This window comes from Carassius gibelio, chromosome A15, assembly GCF_023724105.1.
Source record: "Carassius gibelio isolate Cgi1373 ecotype wild population from Czech Republic chromosome A15, carGib1.2-hapl.c, whole genome shotgun sequence".
Taxonomy (NCBI): Eukaryota; Metazoa; Chordata; class Actinopteri; order Cypriniformes; family Cyprinidae; genus Carassius; species Carassius gibelio.
Window position 1 is genome coordinate 11,628,558 of NC_068385.1, and position 19,738 is coordinate 11,648,295.

General features: G+C 35.3%; 1 protein-coding gene and 1 long non-coding RNA gene across 3 annotated transcripts; one reads left to right on the top strand and one right to left on the bottom strand.

The window, feature by feature from the left end:
• Positions 1–4,596: 4,596 nt before the first annotated feature.
• Positions 4,597–17,715, bottom strand: LOC128029406 (uncharacterized). Of its 2 annotated transcripts, XR_008187375.1 has the most exons (3): positions 17,146–17,715; positions 16,673–16,698; positions 4,597–4,869 (listed from the first exon to the last, which is right to left on the bottom strand). It is a non-coding gene; the product is annotated as an uncharacterized LOC128029406 (long non-coding RNA). The 2 variants fall into 2 exon arrangements; XR_008187374.1 differs by lacking the exons at positions 16,673–16,698; positions 17,146–17,715 and adding an exon at positions 6,871–7,512.
• Positions 9,918–17,032, top strand: LOC128029405 (protein ABHD15). Its single transcript, XM_052617184.1, has 3 exons — positions 9,918–10,973; positions 12,817–13,169; positions 13,919–17,032. Exons 1-3 carry the CDS (start codon positions 10,476–10,478, stop codon positions 14,472–14,474), a joined length of 1,407 nt encoding a protein of 468 aa, XP_052473144.1. The 5' UTR covers positions 9,918–10,475; the 3' UTR covers positions 14,475–17,032.
• Positions 17,716–19,738: the final 2,023 nt, after the last annotated feature.

Consider the following 19,738-nt stretch of genomic DNA (forward strand, 5'->3'; position numbering starts at 1 on the left):
CAAATAAGCATTGGTGTTAAAGAGTGCTGTATACACAAGGGTCGTGTTCACAGGGGACATTTATAGCAATCATTCTCACCGTCACGAGACGAGTAACGTCGGGTTTTCTGTGTGAAAGTCCAGGAAGATGGATGTTAGTTTTCTAGGTCAGCAGTTTCCTGCTTACATCACTGGGAAATACTGGACTTTGGGGGAATAGTATGTTAAATTGAGGTTGAAAAGTTTTCCCTTTTTTTTTTTCTTTGTGAGTTGATGTTTTTCATATTGTGTTTGAATTATCTGAAATGATTAATAAATGCAGCACTACACTGTACCATTCATAAGTCTGTGGTCGGTAAAGTTTGTTGAAAGATGTCTATTTTGTTCACAAATAATGCACTTATTTGATTTGAAAAATACAGTAAAATATTAACATTGTGAAAAATTATTACACTTTTTTTTATTTAATGTCAATTATTTTAGTGATAGCAAAGCTACAACTTCGGCGTCAGAAGATTATTCTGAAATCCTTCTGACATGATGCTCAAAAACACATTTATTAATATGGCAGGTAAAAATGTTTATATAATTTTTCATGATTAATTGTTGGATAGTTCAAAAGAGCAGCAAAAATAAATATTTTGTAGTGACACAAATCTTTAGTGTCATTCTTGAGTAATTGAATTCATCCTTACTGACCCCAAACTTTTGAGTGTTTGTTTGTGTTTATGCAATATTTTATTTTAGACACAATATTGTTCTGCCAAAAAATAAAGCAACAACATTATCAACTGCTGCACGTCTCAAAGCAACACACAATTAGTTGCATTTCATTCCAGAACAAATCAGTTGAGTGAATGATTCAGTGATTTGTTTTAAAATAACAAAAACAAAAAAAAATTAATCGAAGAATGACTCAATGAACTGATTTTTAAAAGAAATTGTTTAAATGATTCAAGTGGCTCACTGATAAAGACTTGTCGAAAAAATAACTGATAAAGTAACTTGTCGAAAAAAGCCCAAAACTACTGCAGAAAGTGTATTCTACAATTTAAGTGTATTTTTGTTTTAACATGTTTATACTTCAAACTGTAAGAAGAATGAAGAGAAAATATACCGTCAGACAACATTTATTTAACACACTTGCTCATGCCTCATGGGTAATTGTTACTAGGGCATAAAAACAAGGGAAAGCCTTACCGTGAGCATCCCATGGGACTGTGTTTCTTTTGGCTTGTCACCAGATGAAGCAGCATGTGACTCTTGGTACAGAGAGTGTTTCGTTTACATGGAAAAGTCATGTAGAGTTCAAAAGAAAAAGTACAAAAGTCAAATCCCACAAACAGTATTTATAAAACAAACTAATCACTTCATGACAGCTTAATCTAAATTCAGTGATGAAATGACGTGGGAGGCACATGTGGCTCTGCGTCAGTTGAAGAATCACTCACAAGAGCCATATATTGTTTTTCATTCCCTTCATCTGTGCGTCACTGAACCACGAGGTTTGGAGTTGTGCTGTGGATGTGTACGTGAGTGCATGGCAGCACCAAGAAATAATGTTAGGAAAAGGAGAGTAAACAGCTCACATGTTCACTGGCACGTTTGAGGTTTTTCTGTTATTTGTGGCTGTGATTTGATCTCGGTCATTGTGTTTTGAAAAGAATGGGGAGTGGATGTGTTATTCATTCTGTGTCTCACTGACTGCAGCACGGGTTACTGAATCTTCCCTTTAAGCTTCCATGCCTTCTTTCTTTTTACTTTGATATGCAGAAGTCCCAGTGCTTGTGATATTTTCATCACTGTAATAATTCCCTATGAAGCAGAAAGAGATATAGTGTGAGCAGGGAGATCTTTTGCACAGAACAGCTGACTCAAAAGAATGTGCTTATACAATTCAGCTCACGTCGAGGTTTTTGATCATGCATTTGCAACTGTATAACAAATGAATATCCCATCTTCTCCTTTCCATGCAACAAAAATGCATGGTTATTATAAAGCTCCAAAAAGTATGATAAAAGTGGTTAATACAACTTTTTTACTCCTTTCAAAGTCTTTTGAAGTCATATAATAGCTAAAATAGACAAAATGTATGTTTTTATTCACTTAAAATCACAATTTAGAACTATGTTGGGGGGGAAGACTTTAATTTTTTGCCTGTTTGACAAAACTCTTCTATATGATCTTAAAATGCTTGGAATATAATGCATCAACTACTTTTGTGCTAATTTTGTTTCATTTTATATAACTTTTTTTTTAGCTTGCAATTATTCTTTTAAATTAAATAATAGCATAAAATAAAAAATAATTTAACTTTAACTTTTATTATTAATCTGAAAGCATTATCTGTGTGTGTATGTTATATAGATATTCTAAATTATTACTTAGTTTGTGTGAAAGTTAATAAATGATCATTTATCTTAAATTATCTTAATGATTTGCAAATTATGGAATTTATTGATTTTTCAAAGTTGTAAATAATAATAATAAATAAATATAAATTTCTTTCTAGTGTATATCATTTTTTTATAGTAATTTATAGCAACTAGTGTGTGTGTATGTGTGTGTATATATATCAGTAATAGAAATAAGAATAAATAAACGATCTAACAATAACTCGAATAAATGCAACTGAACAATTTTCAGATACAGAAATTGAAATAAAATGTCAAGTAACACTGCATATGTTTTCAAATATGGATTAATCCTCATTAAAGTAACAAAAGTTATTTAGTCAAGGTCAGCATTTTTCCTTTTTCTTTTGTTCTTTGGTTAACATTAATGACAGATGGCAGTTTATTAGGCTTCTGCCCCTTTAACACTGAATGCACAAATCAATCATACAGTTACACGTGTATTTTCTTTCTCAACTGTTTACTTTCACCTAAGACAAAACAAGATGTATTGAGGATATTTTGACATAATAAGCTTGCAATTATTCTTTTAAATTAAATAATAGCATAAAATAAAAAATAATTTAACTTTAACTTTTATTATTAATCTGAAAGCATTATCTGTGTGTGTATGTTATATAGATATTCTAAATTATTACTTAGTTTGTGTGAAAGTTAATAAATGATCATTTATCTTAAATTATCTTAATGATTTGCAAATTATGGAATTTATTGATTTTTCAAAGTTGTAAATAATAATAATAAATAAATATAAATTTCTTTCTAGTGTATATCATTTTTTTATAGTAATTTATAGCAACTAGTGTGTGTGTATGTGTGTGTATATATATATATATATATATATATATATATATATATATATATATATATATATATATATATATATATATATATATATATATATATATATATATATATATATATATATATATATATATATATATATATATATATATATATATATATTCGTTTTATTTATTTTGTACTTTTTACAAGAAAATTCATTTGAAATTCACTATTATGAAATATTCTGAACACAGAATTACGCAGGTTGCTAAATTAAATGATAAATTATAATAAAACTATTTCAAACAAATATATAACTATTTCAAAGTATAAAGAATTTAAATAATGGATGAAAAATACAATTTCCACTTTGACCTTCAACTACAGGCCTAATGTACCCAAACCCACTCTGATAAACTCAGAAGAGGAGAGTTTTTCCATAAGCCAGCTAGACGGCAGTATTTATTTGAGGTTGGGGAGCTGAGCACACATGCACACGCACAATGAGTCACAGCTCATTTCAGCTCCCTTTATCAGTCTGCACACATTTTATAACTGACGTTGAAGCGCAGATGGGTTTGTTTCAGCTTTCCACACAGAGAAATAGATCTCTTGACTCAACAAAATTTGTGAGACCTTGTAATACTGTACCCCTACAGAAGTTTCCAAAACCTTCTCTGAGGCAGAGAAAAGAGAGACACGCAGTGATCAGAGAGTTTGTGTTGAGTCAGCTTTCATTTGGATCTCATAACACTTTGTTTTCATCTTTTCTGTTTTTATGTTCATGAGTCTAGGGTTGATCTGAGATATCCCAAAATGTATTCACAAAGAGACAGGAAGATCAAAGAGAAGAATGAACGTTTGTGTTGCACGGTGGGTTTGGGTTATTCGGTGACTCTCTCATGTGCTACATTGAGACAAACAACCATGAGAGCAGAAGTTGAGGTTTCTGCTTTGGTGAAATACAATCTTCTACAACACTGCAGGGAATGGATGATCTGCTGGAACATTTACTTCAGGATGACAACAGGCCTAGAGATCTGGCACAGAGTTGTCTTCTCGGTTAACACATTTTCAGTTTAAAGATCCTCTGCTTTGGTTCTGTGTGTACTGTATCTGTACTGATCACAAATGAGCTCTATGTATTAGTTTTGTGATCAAAAAACAGAGTCTCTAATTTCCCTAGTTTTAGTTTTTAGTTTCTTGGAAGAACAAATGCAAACACACACACACACGTCAGTGGAAATTAAAAGTGACCTTTTTGTCTCTGTCCCTCCTTTTTTATCTTTTGGATCACTTGGCCAGAATCGCACAACAAACCGTAACCTTTTCAGCCCATTCATTCATTCACTCTGTACTTGCCCACAGTGTTCTGTTTACCACACATTCACAGTACACAAAGATCACTCACAGGAAGAACGGATGCACACATCTTTACAGTTTTGTTGAGCTATTTTTTTTGAAAGATGAAATTTAGCAACAAAAAAACAAACTAGGTTTCTTTCTGTGATGGAGGTTTGTTATGTTTCTGTGCTTTCTCCTCTTCCACATAAACAGCTGCAGCCGTGTGGTTGAAGTCATTTCCCCGTGGGGATGTCTAATGAGACCCGATCTGTGGCTTGTTGCTCCATGGCTCATCAGACGCATTCATCACTCTGGTGTGTATTAATCTTCTCTTCATGAACAGAGACTACGAATGAGAGAGAGAGAGAGAGAGAGAACCAGAAAGAGTGTGCCATGAGGCTTGAATGCTCCCATATCTTCATAACACGTTTTCAAATGTCCCCGAAAAACATATCTTATTATTTTCATGCATGACAGACTAAAGAAATAACTTTTGCCAATCAACAGTGGTTGACACTAATAAAGTATTTTGACTTTCAAAATATATATTTTATCAGGATTATTTTATTTGATCTTATATTACAAATTCATATTGAAAGTAAATTACTACAGTAACAAGTGCAAATGAATTATTTAGATTTGTATTAATAATTATTAAATGAAATAATTAAATGTACATTAAATAACATTGAATATTTCTATTTAATAACAATTATTCAAAACACAAATTATTCATTAGATATTTTTACCGCATTCATTCACTTTTCAACCTTTTTATTACCACTTTTTTTTTTTCTTTCCATAAATTTTCCATAAAAACACATTGAGGATTTAATCTCTTGATTGCTTGCAATAAATGTGGCCTTGCAGCTGACAGAAAATAACATCAAAAAGTATAGTCTTGACTTTTCTAGTTAAGTACACTCAACATAAGTACCTCTGTAGTTTTACTCAGCTTGAATGTAATCATGATATCAGACTCCATGACAGCTGACATTTTGTGACTGTTTAAATCCCCCATGAATGCCAGCATGTGAAACCATCCGATCTACTTTTGTTGCCACTTAATGTCTTGGGTCACCATGGAGATCTGAACCGCAGCTGCCTGCAGCGCTCAGCTAACATTGCTAGAGGTAAGACAGCTTCAGCAAGATCCAGAGCATCACCTTCAATAGGATTTTATTTAATACTTCAAAACCTCATGCTGTTTGCGCAATAAAATCTCCATTTAATCTCCATCTTAAAGTATAACCTGGATTTCTTTAATGTCTGTTTATTGAAGCTCAGGCAGGATCTACAGGAAGCTCATGGTCATTAGATTCTATGCACATCTATAACTAAAGTGCAGCTGGAGGAATACAGAAACTATGGCCTGAAAAGTAACTCCATTCAAACCTCACAAATCTACGGTCTATTCAGATTTATCATTTTTTATTCTTAATGATTCCCAGTTTTGATTCCAATAAGGCATTAAAAACCATCAAACACTGACATATCAAATATATTTATTCTGTCTTTTTGCAAAACATTCTTTAGCAGCTAAATACCATGAAAAAAATCAGTAGCCTAAACAACACTTACAAAAACTTTTGGCTGTGGTTTTAAGAAAAATACCCCCGCAAAAACAACTAGACTAATGTAGATTTTAAAAATTTGGTGAAAAATCAGTAATAGAAATAAGAATAAATAAACGATCTAACAATAACTCGAATAAATGCAACTGAACAATTTTCAGATACAGAAATTGAAATAAAATGTCAAGTAACACTGCATATGTTTTCAAATATGGATTAATCCTCATTAAAGTAACAAAAGTTATTTAGTCAAGGTCAGCATTTTTCCTTTTTCTTTTGTTCTTTGGTTAACATTAATGACAGATGGCAGTTTATTAGGCTTCTGCCCCTTTAACACTGAATGCACAAATCAATCATACAGTTACACGTGTATTTTCTTTCTCAACTGTTTACTTTCACCTAAGACAAAACAAGATGTATTGAGGATATTTTGACATAATTTTGTGTGTATTTTCCCCTCAAGCACAAGAAGACAGGAAAGTGAATTAAATTTAGTATTCACGCACTATATTAGAGACATTGTACATGTGTATTTGATGTGTGCACATCACCGAAAACAGTGCACAGGTACTGAATTGGAACTGAGTTCTCTTTCACATCTTCTTGCACTTCAATGGTTTAAAGTCACTTAATTCCACTGCACATAGGAATTAATAATATTGCATATTTTTGAATTTGCCTGGTCTCAATAGATTCCTCATAAAGAGGAAGTCCATGTCATGAAGAAGACCAGGGAAATATCTCGTACACCACAGTGAGATACTCAAATTTACCTTCACCCAGAGCTGTTTACCATTGCAATGTGTCTGCAACCCCATGGCAGCAGAGAGGGCCATAACCAGAGCTTTGCTCTCACAGACAGTTTGATGAGAGCTGGCAGAATTCTGTAACCTTCACTCAGAACAAGGCATGGAGTGGTGGGTCAGAAAGGATTATTGTGCTTATCATATGAGATGTTTGTTTACATCCCTCTAAAGCATGCGTGTGCGTCTGATGGTTGACGTCACAGTGACTATTATCAGTGGGGTTCAGAGCGGGAACGACCAGACCAAAGCGACAGAGATATATAACCTATCTTTTCTGCTAATATATGAGCTTCTTCAGCTTTTCACAACATGTATAAACAGTTGTGGCATGCTGGCTGTGTGATATATGAGAGGAGGAATGGAGATAACTCATTGTTTACTGTAATGATGGAGCTTAGACACTTTTCCTGGCAATTACATGATTTATGTTATGTGCATGTGCTGTTTACTAGTAATGTCAGTAGGTTTGGGTTATCACGGTGAAGATTAATCCTGTTTTCTATTTTATTATTTATTATATTAATCATTTATCTTTTAATGTATCTGTTATTATTATTAGAAATATTGTTATCTATTTAAAATGTATCGATTATTAAAGATTTTACATGATTTTTATCCATTATTTATTTGTATATTTTTATTTTATTATTCTTTCATTTATTATCTGGATTGTCTAAATTTAATTTTATTTAATTTTATTACAAATTTCAATTCATTTTAATTCAGAAATACATATACAATTATAGTGGAGCTGCTTGGTTAAATGCAAACTGAAACTCTTTCCCTCTGTGAGCACACTTTCATTTTGTCAAAGCGCTCAGCCGTAAAGCAGACATTTCTGTTGACTCGGTACATATTTTAATTTCATTTTAGTTTAAATAGGAAAGATTGAATGTTGTTTTCAGTTCAGGTTCAACTCACTGTGAATTAAATCTGGATGACTGCGCTGAACGATCAGCTGCCTGTGCAGGAGATATCACATTCATAATGTATACGGTGGTATTGCTCTATAATTCAAGCCATTATGTAGGCTTAGATTCAATTTTAGTATTTCAGTTGAAATCAGCATCAGTGGGCAGCAGCAGAGGAAAAACATCAGGCTTTCATCATATTTATATGGCCCAGTGAATGCAGGTGTGTTATCGAAATCACATACAACAAAGATCTGAATCATAAAAGAGGGCCAGGGCACAAAGGAGAATGTGATACAGTCTCTACAAAGTGATCAGACAGTTGGATTTGTGCCCTGAAGGTCATGGCTATTGAAAAACCTTTCCCTCATTTGTCATTTGGATCCTTTGTTTCCTCACTGTCCACCCAAGGCAATCAGAGGTAGTCTTTTCTTTTTCAAAGATTATTCTGAGACATTTCCTGCATAACAAAAGAATACTTTCATTGTCATTGAATCCCGTGTGGGTGTGACATTAGCGGAAAACATGTATAATATAGCTGCATTCCAAAACACAATGTTTTTGTATATCCTGCTAGATTACCAAGAGGACTATACCAGAGGTCTGGCCCCAGTATTCAAGTTGGATATAAATAGTAACAAAATTGTTTATCATACAAAAGGTACATAAAGGTATAAAAAAAATATACATACATTTGGCCTCATATAAAGTATGCTGTATCATTTAATACATTTCTAAGATCTCTAAATTGTCAACATGATTCAAGCCTTTCGTCATCTGATTGATACTTTTGCAGCATGTTAAAGGCTAAAAGTACCTGTTCAAGTTGTGGGATACATATCATTTTGCTGTGAAATGTTTACAGATTTTTATGAATAAACATAACAATAACATTTATATGGTTAGATATATTTCAAGATACACACTTACTGGACTGAAGCAAGGTTTACTTGATTACCCATACATAATCTTTTAGAAAAAATCATGGTAAAACATGATTTTCAAATATGATCCATTTCAGCAAAATGTATTACAATTAGGTTGCATTTTCAAATATATATACAATTAGCAAAACTGGAAATGCACATTTTTCACAAATGGAGCAAACACTGGGTTAAATATTGTATCTGTATTAGTCATATTACCAAGTGAAAAGTGAATTTATGCCAAAGTAGTAGAATTTAATTAGATGCACAGTCTTTCACTGCAAAAACAAAATAAAGGGAAGTGTTTTCTCCAGGACTTGGTGCACTGTCCCTTAAATAGTGCATGAATTGGGGGAAAAATAATAAATAAATAAAAAATATTACTGAACTAAAAATTTTGTTTATTTATTTACATTGAGTTACACTTAGGGTATCTAGTAACTTTTAAACGTGAAGAATTTAAGTGTAACCCCTAAATAAGGAGCACCAAAGGATTAAATAAATGAAGGGGTTGTTAGACAGCAATAATCCAACACCTTTACACAATCTCTCCATCTTGTAGCAATACCACACACCATAAATGTAATCCCCAATCCATATTTCCTCTGAAAATCCACATGAAAGCAGCAATCATGCTGGAGGGACCAGGTTAAATGTGAAAGGAAACAGATTTTGTTGCGTGTAGAAAATCAGTTTTAGCCTTAATGTCAAACAAACAAAATTTAATGTCACATGGTGCCTAATCCTGATGCTTGGTTTTCAGCTCTATAAAAACATAGCTGGCATTTATAGGACATTTCAGTCTTTATTCTGAAGGCAATAAGAATAGACTGAGAACAATAGCTCAAGTGGCAACACACCAAACTGGAGTTTAAATTAAAAAAATTGAACCCAACAGCTGGGTTAGTCCATCTTTGACCCAAAGTGGAAACAACCCAGCATTTTTTAGAGTGTATATAGACATTGTTTATTGCATTACAAACCCCCACTCATTCAGCCATAATGCATTTATTATTTTTTTTTTAAAGAGGGACGTTTAAACGCATTAGAGGGTCACATAAATCTTTCTTTGCTTTAAATACAAGTAATCTAAGCATATAGGCTAATCGACAACAGCTGTTAGGAAACACGATCACAAGAGGGACAAGTCCGATTTATTACAGCATCAGCCTAAAAGTATTGCAGATGAATATTATCTTCTGGAGAGGGCGTTCCTTCACGGGCTCGAGCCAGTGTGCGTGATGCGACTCCACACAGAAAACTATCTGACAGTCATTCATTACAAAAGCTGCTCTGTGGCAGACCACTGAATTGAGCACAAAAAATGCCACAAGACTGCATGAGTCTGACAAGCGGATGCAGGTGAAGAGTTGATTTCGAAAAGAGAATCGATTGCATAATCTGATGGAGCACAGCGAGAGGCAGCGACGGGCGCTTCATTTTGAACTATGGCAGCAATTCTGATCTAAATTTTGATTATGGGAAAACGTGCCATGCTGGAGTACAGCGACGAATTAATGGATATGAGGATTAAAACCATCCAGCCTCAAAACTTTGAAGTTTATTTAGTCGCTACCAGAGGGTGCATTCGTTTTAAGGCTGCTACCTGTGCAGTGTGCTATCAATTAACACCAAACCGACTCGCTTATATCATTTGTTAGGGCTTTTAAACCAACATCGGAAGCTTTTGGAGGCTTTTCCTTTTTTTGCAGGTTTCTCAACTGCAGCCGTTCAAATGCTGGAATGGATTGCTGTTGCTTGCTTTATGGTTTTAATGGCCATACTCTGGCCAGTGGTGAAGTGTTTTGGAGCGAGTCACTCCACGCTGCTTCTTCCACGGCGCGAGAGCAGAAGATCCTCGGAGAGATGCGACTCGAAACCTGAGGGACAAGGTGAATCAGACGCGCTCGACTTGATATGCAAACCATCTGCACTGGCAAACTACCTTCTCAAACATTGCATGAGTTTTTGCAAGTCTCTATCGATACCAAAATGGAACTGGCGAATGAGTTCGTCTTTGCAGACTGTTTTCGGCGCTTTGTGGCCGTTTGACTGTCCGGTGCATTTCATCCGAGATCATTTGCAGTTGAGTGATGATGGACTCGTGGCGTTGGATTGGGCTGTCGTTGGTGCAGCACATCACAAGAGGCGCAGGACCTCCAGTAATTCCACAAGCCCAGTTCTGCTCATCATTCCCAACTCTTTTGGAAAAATCACGAGGAATGTGCTAAAGGTAATTGTCTTTTCGAAAACAAATTTCCCCATTTTTAGGCGTATAGAGTGTGGTGTAAATACCATATCAGTTAGGCTATTTTGAAAACAGGCTTTGTAACCTTTTCAACACACAAAAGCAGTTTTAGTTATTAAAATAATGTAATTTTATTTATGTAATTTTGTCTATGTCATCCATCTGGCCATTCATCCTTACACACGTGTTCTCTTTGACCTAAATACAGAAGATCAAAAGAACCAGTTGTTATATTTTACCTTTGGTCTATTTACACATGATAGATGAATACATATATAGATGAATAGATGGATGTTGATTTTATGTTTAAAAAAGAATTCTCTTGGACCAATATTCAAAAGATCAAAAGGACCGGTTATAACCTTTGGCATTTCAGCGTTTTATACTGCTTCACAAATTCATGATTCAAATTTGGCTGAAACATTTATTTGATATTTTCTCTATTACAGTGTATTGTCAGGCTGAAGAACCTTTTGGTGTAATTTCATTTAAATCACTAGCAAAATATCTACAGCAGTTTCCTAAAAACCCATGTAGAGCTTTTCTGTTGTGATGTCAAGTTGTAGGCCCATCCAGATGATGTTCAAAATGAACAGCTTTTGATTTAAGGAGTCAAAATAAAGTCTGTGGCTAACAGTACATGTGCACATAGAACATATACAAACACAAAAGGTGTTTTTCAGTCTGGTCCAGGTTATGTGATGCCTCTATTAAAATGAGACTGGCTCACATGTGTAACCGTTTTATTGTCCACATATACCGTCTAGGATAAATGGGGTTATATGGGGTGGAGTTATACTTATTGTTGTAAGTCATACGCCAAGTAGTGAGAATTTCGCTCAACCATGTTTTGCTTTTTCTTTTTTTTCTTTTTTGTGGAAAAACTGTTCTTGACATAGGGCCATGATTAGACTGACTAAAACTTTTTTTATTTTTATCTAGAACAATGAAGTAATGCATATGGTTCCCTTCAGTTTTATAGGTTTTGCAGGGTCTGTTTCAAGGCCGTAAAATGTAAGTCTGCATGTGTGTTCAAATAGACACATTTTAAGGTTTTGTTTGGGGTTGAGCACTACTGCAGTCCACTTCAGTTTCCTTGTGTTTCAGATGAATGTTATTTACAAGGTGTTCACTGCATGCTAGGCAAGAGGCTGCACCAAATTTGCACATCGCAAAGCAACACTGTACTGCAGTAAGAGCTAGTGTATTTCCTGGCTGCTGAGGTCATTGACGTAAGTAAGGGATTTGAAAATACTGTGGTGAGACGCAGATCCTGTTTCTACATGAAATCTTAGAAAGAATATGCATTTTTCATAACTGTACATCGTGATGCCTAGATTTACTTAAGAATTTAATTAATAAATATCAAACATTTTTAAGGCATAGAATTTTATTCAAAATCCTTTTATATTTTCCTTGATCTCACAAGGTTATAGGAAATTGTGATATTTTGTACTCTGTTGGATTGATTATTTATAAGGATTCTTCAGGCTTGTGGAATTTGGCAGTGCTGTTGCTGGTCCTTCCATCAAGGAACAGAATGTAACACAACCCTGATGTTAACACAATTCAGCGACAAAGAAAACTTCTGACCACATTATGGTAGCAAAATATAGGTTTATGTATGCGTATATATATCTAACAGAATTGTGTGGCTGCATCCTGCTTCAAAATGAACTGAATGTTAGAATGTTTATTTTTACATTAACCCAAGACTGCTTATTACAGGTGTGGATAAGATTCAAGCAAAACATCTCTGTTTATATGCACAAGTATGACCCCTGTGTGCTGTGTCTGGCGTGTGACGGTTTTTGTTTTTTCTCCTCAGCTCTGTGAGGCAGCTCTGAGTCACGGCTACCTCCCCGTGATCTTCAACCGCCGGAGTCAAAACGGGACGCCGCTCTGTACTGTGAAGCTGCAGCAGTTCGGTGACCCGACTGACCTAAGGGAAGCGGTGCGCTACATTCGGTACCGACAGCCAGCAGGCCAGATCTATGCCGTGAGTGAGAGCACTGGTTCAGGACTCTTGCTGTCCTATTTGGGGGAGTGCGGCTCCTCCAGCTACGTGACTGCTGCGGCCTGCCTGTCTCCAGTTTTCCGCTTCCAGAGCTGGTTTGAGAGTGGCCCGACCTGGCTGTTCCACTGGGCTCTACTGCTTTACCAAAAAATCTGCATTAGCAGGTAGGGTTAAAGGGAGGATTCTGTTTTTCTCACTTTCCTCAAAATACCTGAGTTTATGTTCAGGACTCTTTAGAAATTCGCTTTAACTGTCAACATATGGATGATGAAACGTTTCGGTTTTGTTGAGATAAATGTTAAAAGCTTATTTAGGAAAAGTTCAAAGTTTGCAAGCGATTTAGAATTAAAAACTCCCAAGCGAACTCCATTTTGACCTGATTTTGTTCGAAATAACCATAACAACAGCTTGTTTCTTCAATTTTGATTGAAGTACATTGGGGCCTTTAATCTCTAGTTTTATTTTTGAAGTTCTTCATTCTTCACTCCATAATTCTCTCCACCCTAATGCCGGTATAGTGCAAACGACAGGCATAACCATAGCAAAAGTTATGCAGTGTAAAACTTAAGTAAATGTGTAAATGTAGCCTTAATATCTTTTGGCAGTTTATTGTTAGTTTTTTTTTTTTTTTTTTTTTTTTGCATTTGAGTGTCATTTATATAGATTAGACTTAGCTGTGTTTGTCATTTTCATAGGGATTGGTCACAATCAGGTGTTTCTGTGATTAAATTAAAATAAAATACTGTTGCCATAGCAACTAGTGATGTGTATCCAGTGCTATTGATTTCTGCGATCGGTCTGAACAGTTTGCCTGCTTAGTTGTAACTTAAATCAGTGATGATAAATCACGCTGACTGATGCTGCTCTTCTCTATAATGATTATACTTGATATTGTGTTAAATCCCATCTGCAGGTATAGAACGGTCCTCGGGGAGCTTGTCCACACAGACAACTTATTCTCCAGCTGCTCTTTGAAGGCAATGGAGGAGGCACTTTTCTGTCATTCAGGTTTAAAAGGGACGACGACGGAGGGAGCAGGTAGCTGGGAGGCATACTGGGAACGTAACGACCCACTGAGGGACATAGATGAAGTGGCCATTCCTGTGCTGTGTGTGTGCAGCCAGGACGACCCCATCCGTGGGGACCCTCAGGTCACGCTTCCGTTAGAGCTTTTTGAGAGCAACCCACATTTCTTCCTGCTTTTGACTGCCCACGGAGGCCACTGCGGCTTCTCCACATCAGACGAGGGTCCGACAGTCTGGAGCCATCAGGCCGTGCTGGAGTTCTTTCGGGCCACCACTGATTTCTTTGCCGCTGAGGAGCGTGCCAAACTGGCGGCCCGACGGAGGGGTCTGAGTGGGGCTGGCAAGACTTTCCGCCATCGCAGCGTCAGCACATGCAAAAGACTGCCCGTCTGCACACATAACATTCACACCATTTACAACTGGCAGCGGTCCTACACCAGATGATGCTGTGCTCACAGGGTCCCCACTTTCTTTGGGATTATGGAGAGACTGAAGTAGCAAAGAACACTGCCAGAAAAGGGGAAATTAGAAAGCATTGTCGAAAACAGCAGCAGAGTCAAAATATCTGTTTACATTCAGGACTATTTAAAATTTGGACTACCATGGTCAACAGACGGACAGTGCCTGTCTTTAAGGATGTTAAAACGCTAGATTTTTATCTACCGTATTTTTCGGACTACAAGTCGCACCTGAGTATAAGTCGCATCAGTCCAAAAATATTTCATGATGAGGAAAAAAACATATATAAGTCGCATTTATTTAGAACCAAGAACCAAGAGAAAACATTACCGTCTACAGCCGCGAGAGGGCGCTATATGTCTTCAGTGTAGACAACAGGACTACAGGAGCACTGAGCAGCACATAGCGCCCTCTGGCGGCTGTAGATGGTAATGTTTTCTCTTGGTTCATGTCAAATTAATTTTGATAAATAAGCCGCACCTGACTATAAGTCGCAGGACCAGCCAAACTATGTAAAAAGTACAACTTAGAGTCTGGAAAATACGGTAAAAAACTAAACCAAAAGCTGTAGAACATTAGAAAGGTTAAGTTACTCAATCACGGTTTCAAAATTTCATATCTGTGGCAAAGAAATCAGTATTTTGGGTTAAAAAATCCTTAAAATAATGTATTTTTTGGTTTTAGATAAGAGTTGGATATGTCAAATTTCTTACCAGACTGGCAGTTTTTGGCTCACTAAATTTTAATATTTTTTTAATTTTTGGCTCACTAGATTTATTTATTTTTAAGCTATGGTTAAAACAAGACAATAACAGTTTGCTAGTTTAGTAAGAAAATGAAAGCTGTGATTAGATAACCTGAAATACATTTCCTAGTCCACTGGAATTTTTATTTTTGTAAAATTTGTAGTTAAAACAACAGTTTGAAGGTGGAAAACTAATAAAGACAATTAAAGTAAAAGAAAAGAAAAAACATAATTCAAGATCTATTTTCTGAAAACAAGTTTAGATTTTTTTTATGATTAAAAATACTGATTAATATAAAGAAAATATATAATTTATGTATTTTTTTCTGTCTCATTGAATGACAGTATATACATTAGATGTAAAGTTTAGTTTGTCTTTCTCAGAGATTGGTCCAAATGCTTGTACTGCACCTCATGAATGTTTTAGTATACTTCATTCCAAAATTATGAGAATATTCAAACCGCTAGTGGCTACATAGTGGCCTCTCCTTTTGGTACGTTTTGCCCCATCTGCTTAAATACATTCTCTGCATATAATAATGAAAAGTGACATTCTGTCATTTTCACTGTGCATTACTGTTTTTTTTTTTTTCAGAGATTGCTAGTTTATTTAGACTTGTCTCTGCCACAAGAGGAGTAGTCTGTGGATTCAGAGTAAAGGGTCAGTCAGCACTGCTGGGGTTTCACATGATGTCGTTCTGAGGTTTCAAGGAAAGCTTGTCTCCCATTGTCATGGGTGGAGCTCCAACCCTGATTTATTTTTTTCTTTTCTGCCCTTTCTATCTCCATCTCAAAAATGTGCGATGTCTTTCTGGTGTCAAAGCGCATTGTTTGTGTGTTAAATTAGCTTTAATTAAAGGGTTTCAGCTGAACACATTCATGTATGCGAGTCAGGTTTTGTTAGTAAACAGGGCGTCAGAATTATAGGTTATGCAATGGACTGCATGAAACTGAAATGGGGATTCATTTACTCCCACAACTGTTCCTGAGGGCAGACTTATAAAAGTGAGAACAAAACTGAAGCATTTCTTAGCATGTGCATTGACTGTAGTGACAAAGCTATGCTATCTGATTACACAGTTCATTGGATGCATGATCACAGTTTTACTGGGTAGACCCAAATATAGCTTCAGCCTGAAGCCTGAGCTCAGAGAGAGGAGGAATGATTAGAAGAGAAAGTCTCTGCAGACTCCAGCTCTGACGCTCACACTGACAGGCTGCACTACGGCAAGCTATAGGCAGTTCGAAATGGTCTCTTCTTCTGGCTTTGCTCATAATAAACCTATGTACCAAATCATGTCAACATTCCGGTCAGTATCATCCTGGTACAGTCTTCACATATGTTCTGTAATGAATGTTTGATAGCACTATGACTCTATGGGCATCTACAGAACCGTTCAAATGTTTGGGGTTGGAAAGATTTTTTTTTAATACTCACCCAGACTGCATTTATCTGCATCTATTCTGCAAAATACAGTAAAAACTATAATGTGAAATATTACCATATTCATGTGATGGCTGAATTTTCAGCAGTCATTATTCCAGTCGTTTAAGTGTTACACAAGTCTTCATTAATCATTCTAATGTGCTGATTTGGTTCTCAACATTTCCTGTTATTATCATTGTTGAAAATAGTTATGGTGTTTCATGCTTCTTTTGAAACCATGATACATTTGTCCCAGGATTGTTTGATGAATAGGAAGCTCAAAGAAGACTAGTTATTTGAAATAGAAATCATAAATGTATTTACTGTCACTGCTGAATAAGTGTAATATTTATTTTACTTGCTGAACCAAAACCTTTTAACAGTAGTAGTATATTTTTATTTCCCTTGAGATTATCTATGCCTTAATCAGTTTTAATAATCGTTAAGGTAATAACATTAGCGCCTAATATGACTTGATTGCTTACCTTGTTTACCATTGACTCCACAATCCGAGGTCAACTACAACTTTTATTATAGATCCAGCAAGAATGTTTACTGAAGTAAATGTCTGTATGTTGCTGCTCTCGACAATTACTCACGCATTGATACATTCAGCCATCTTCCCAGAAGTGCCTTATGGTGCCATCTAGTGAGAAATAGTTGAAAACAGGTCAGTAACCACTATTTATTTCGATTAACTGTCCCCCAATATGGGTGTTCATTGGTAAGTTCTTAAAACTATTACAACTGGACTTTTTACAGTCCTATCTACATTTTGTAACAGAAATTAAAAATAATATCCATACCTGACTGTTTATGGCCGTTCGTTTTGCATAGGGGCATTATTATGTTAGCCTATATAATTTTGTGGGTCCTGCCCCATTGACAATTTAAAGGTAAAACATTTTTGTACTAAAAAAGTGTTTGGTTCTATGATTTATTACAATCTAAAAATATTGTATAGCTGTACACTTGATTTTATACACTTGTTAGTAATGTGTGAAGCCGAGACCTGTTAGTTAGTGGATTTTCTAAACACTTCTGGCCATATAGTGTGTGTCGCAATGTTATTTTAATATTATTTATATACTTTTATATTATTTTATTTATATTATTTTCAGTTTTCATTGTAATTATAGTTTAAATTTAGTAATTTTAGTAGGCTAATTGTTTTGTCATTTATATATGTTTTTAATATTTCTATTTAGTTTTACATTTATTTAATCTAAATTAAGATTAAGTTTTATTTTTACATTATTTTATTTCTGATTTATTTCAATGAATGAATTTTTTTATTATTGTTTTAGTTAACAACAACGAATATGTCAGTAAATTAACGAGCAGTATTTTAGAGGGAATCAACAAATCAGATGAAATGATCTTAAAGTTATAAGTGAATATGATATTTTTTTAAATGACATTATTTTTCCAGTGATGTTTGCAGTTTTATCCACAATTCACATGCATTATAATCCTATACAGGCTTATCCTATGACAACTTTTTTTTCCCCCCGTTGGTAACGTGTGAAGATCTTGATGTTCCATGCGTACTCGTGCACAATGCTTCACAAGTGTGTTCCAGCAGCAGATGGCAGTATGGGAAACGGCAGTAAAGGCATGAGTGACAGTTACCCTGACGCAGAGCTCACTTGTTTTGGCTCGGAAAGCAAGTTTATATTTAGAACCTATTTTTAAGCTGAAACATGACACAGGTAGCCTAAATAATTCCGCTTCGAAATTCATACAATGCATTTGTCCTGGTGTGCATAAAAGAATGGGGTTTCACAGATCGTGTTAAAAGTTCAGCACAGTTCTCCAACAGCAGTACAGTGAATGCATTACAGCGCTGTAGGGATGCACGTCATTAGTAGGTCATCAATATTGACTAGAGTTGGGTCCGAGTCCACCTTTGTCGAGTACGAGTCAAGACCAAGTCCACAAACATCGAGTTCAAGTCCGAGTCCGAGTCCAAAAGGGGCCGAGTTGGACTCAAGTCCGAGTTCTTAAAGGCCGAGTCCGAGTCGAGTCCGCCCGAGTCCAGAAAGTAATTAATTTAAAAAAGATTATGAATTGGAATTGTACATTTTTACATTATATTAATATTTTAACCTTTCAACCCATTAAACCAATGGCAATATAAAAATGTAATAAAAAAATACCACTGTTACATCTAGTCATTGCCATTGAACATTTTTATTTTATGTCAACAGAACTAATTTCCTATCAAAAAAGTTTTCAAAGGTTTTATTGTATTACAAGTGCATGGAAATACAAATGAACCTATTTTATTATTGTATCACACTATACTGTCCTCCAGTTAAAGATGACATTTCAGTTATTTAATGCCTCTCCCCCACATTTGACAGAGGTAATGTGCAGCCAATGAGGAGATCCTTAATGATGACATTATGAATTTCTTGTTGTCTTGGAGAACTTGCATCATAAAGTTGCATTGCTTGTTTGGTCAGTTCTGGTCTTGCAAATCCTGCAATGCTGAGCTGTGCAACATCCGTTGATTTCTGCTGCTGTCACCAGTAAACTGAACCGAAAACCGTTTCTTTCGGAGGCGTCCGATTTGAGAACCGATGAACTGATGATACTGCGCATGCGTGTAATTTTTCAAGTATTTTGTTAAACATCGGAAAGTGTGATAAACTATAAAAAAAAATATGTATATATATATATATATATATATATATATATATATATATATATATATGTTTTTTTTTTTTTTTTTAAGATAGGGGCTTCATGTTTCTAATCTGTATATTGTAGATTATGTATGGGCCAAAGGGGTTTTCAGGGAAGTTGGACAATAATTAAGACTCTAAAGACTCCATGTTTAATATGAATAAGGGATGATTTATGAAATATCTGTACTGTATTTATAGTTAATGATGACAGATTCACAAACTGTGAGTTTGTAGTAAACAGAACACGAGTAGAGCAGCTGATGATACTGAACTGCAGCATGTGCCGGTGTCCTGACATTTTATCCTACCCTGTCAGATTTTCCTACCCGGGTTTTGAGCGATTCTCGTTCTCGAGTCAAGAACCGGTTGTATCAGTTTTCAGATC

Excerpts from the sequence above, each read along its gene's own strand:
- LOC128029405 (XM_052617184.1), top strand. The coding sequence starts at position 10,476 with ATGCTGGAATGGATTGCTGTTGCTTGCTTTATGGTTTTAATGGCCATA. Across the intron at positions 10,974-12,816 it reads TCACGAGGAATGTGCTAAAG|CTCTGTGAGGCAGCTCTGAG; the intron begins GTAATTGTCTTT and ends TTTTCTCCTCAG. Across the intron at positions 13,170-13,918 it reads CAAAAAATCTGCATTAGCAG|GTATAGAACGGTCCTCGGGG; the intron begins GTAGGGTTAAAG and ends TCCCATCTGCAG.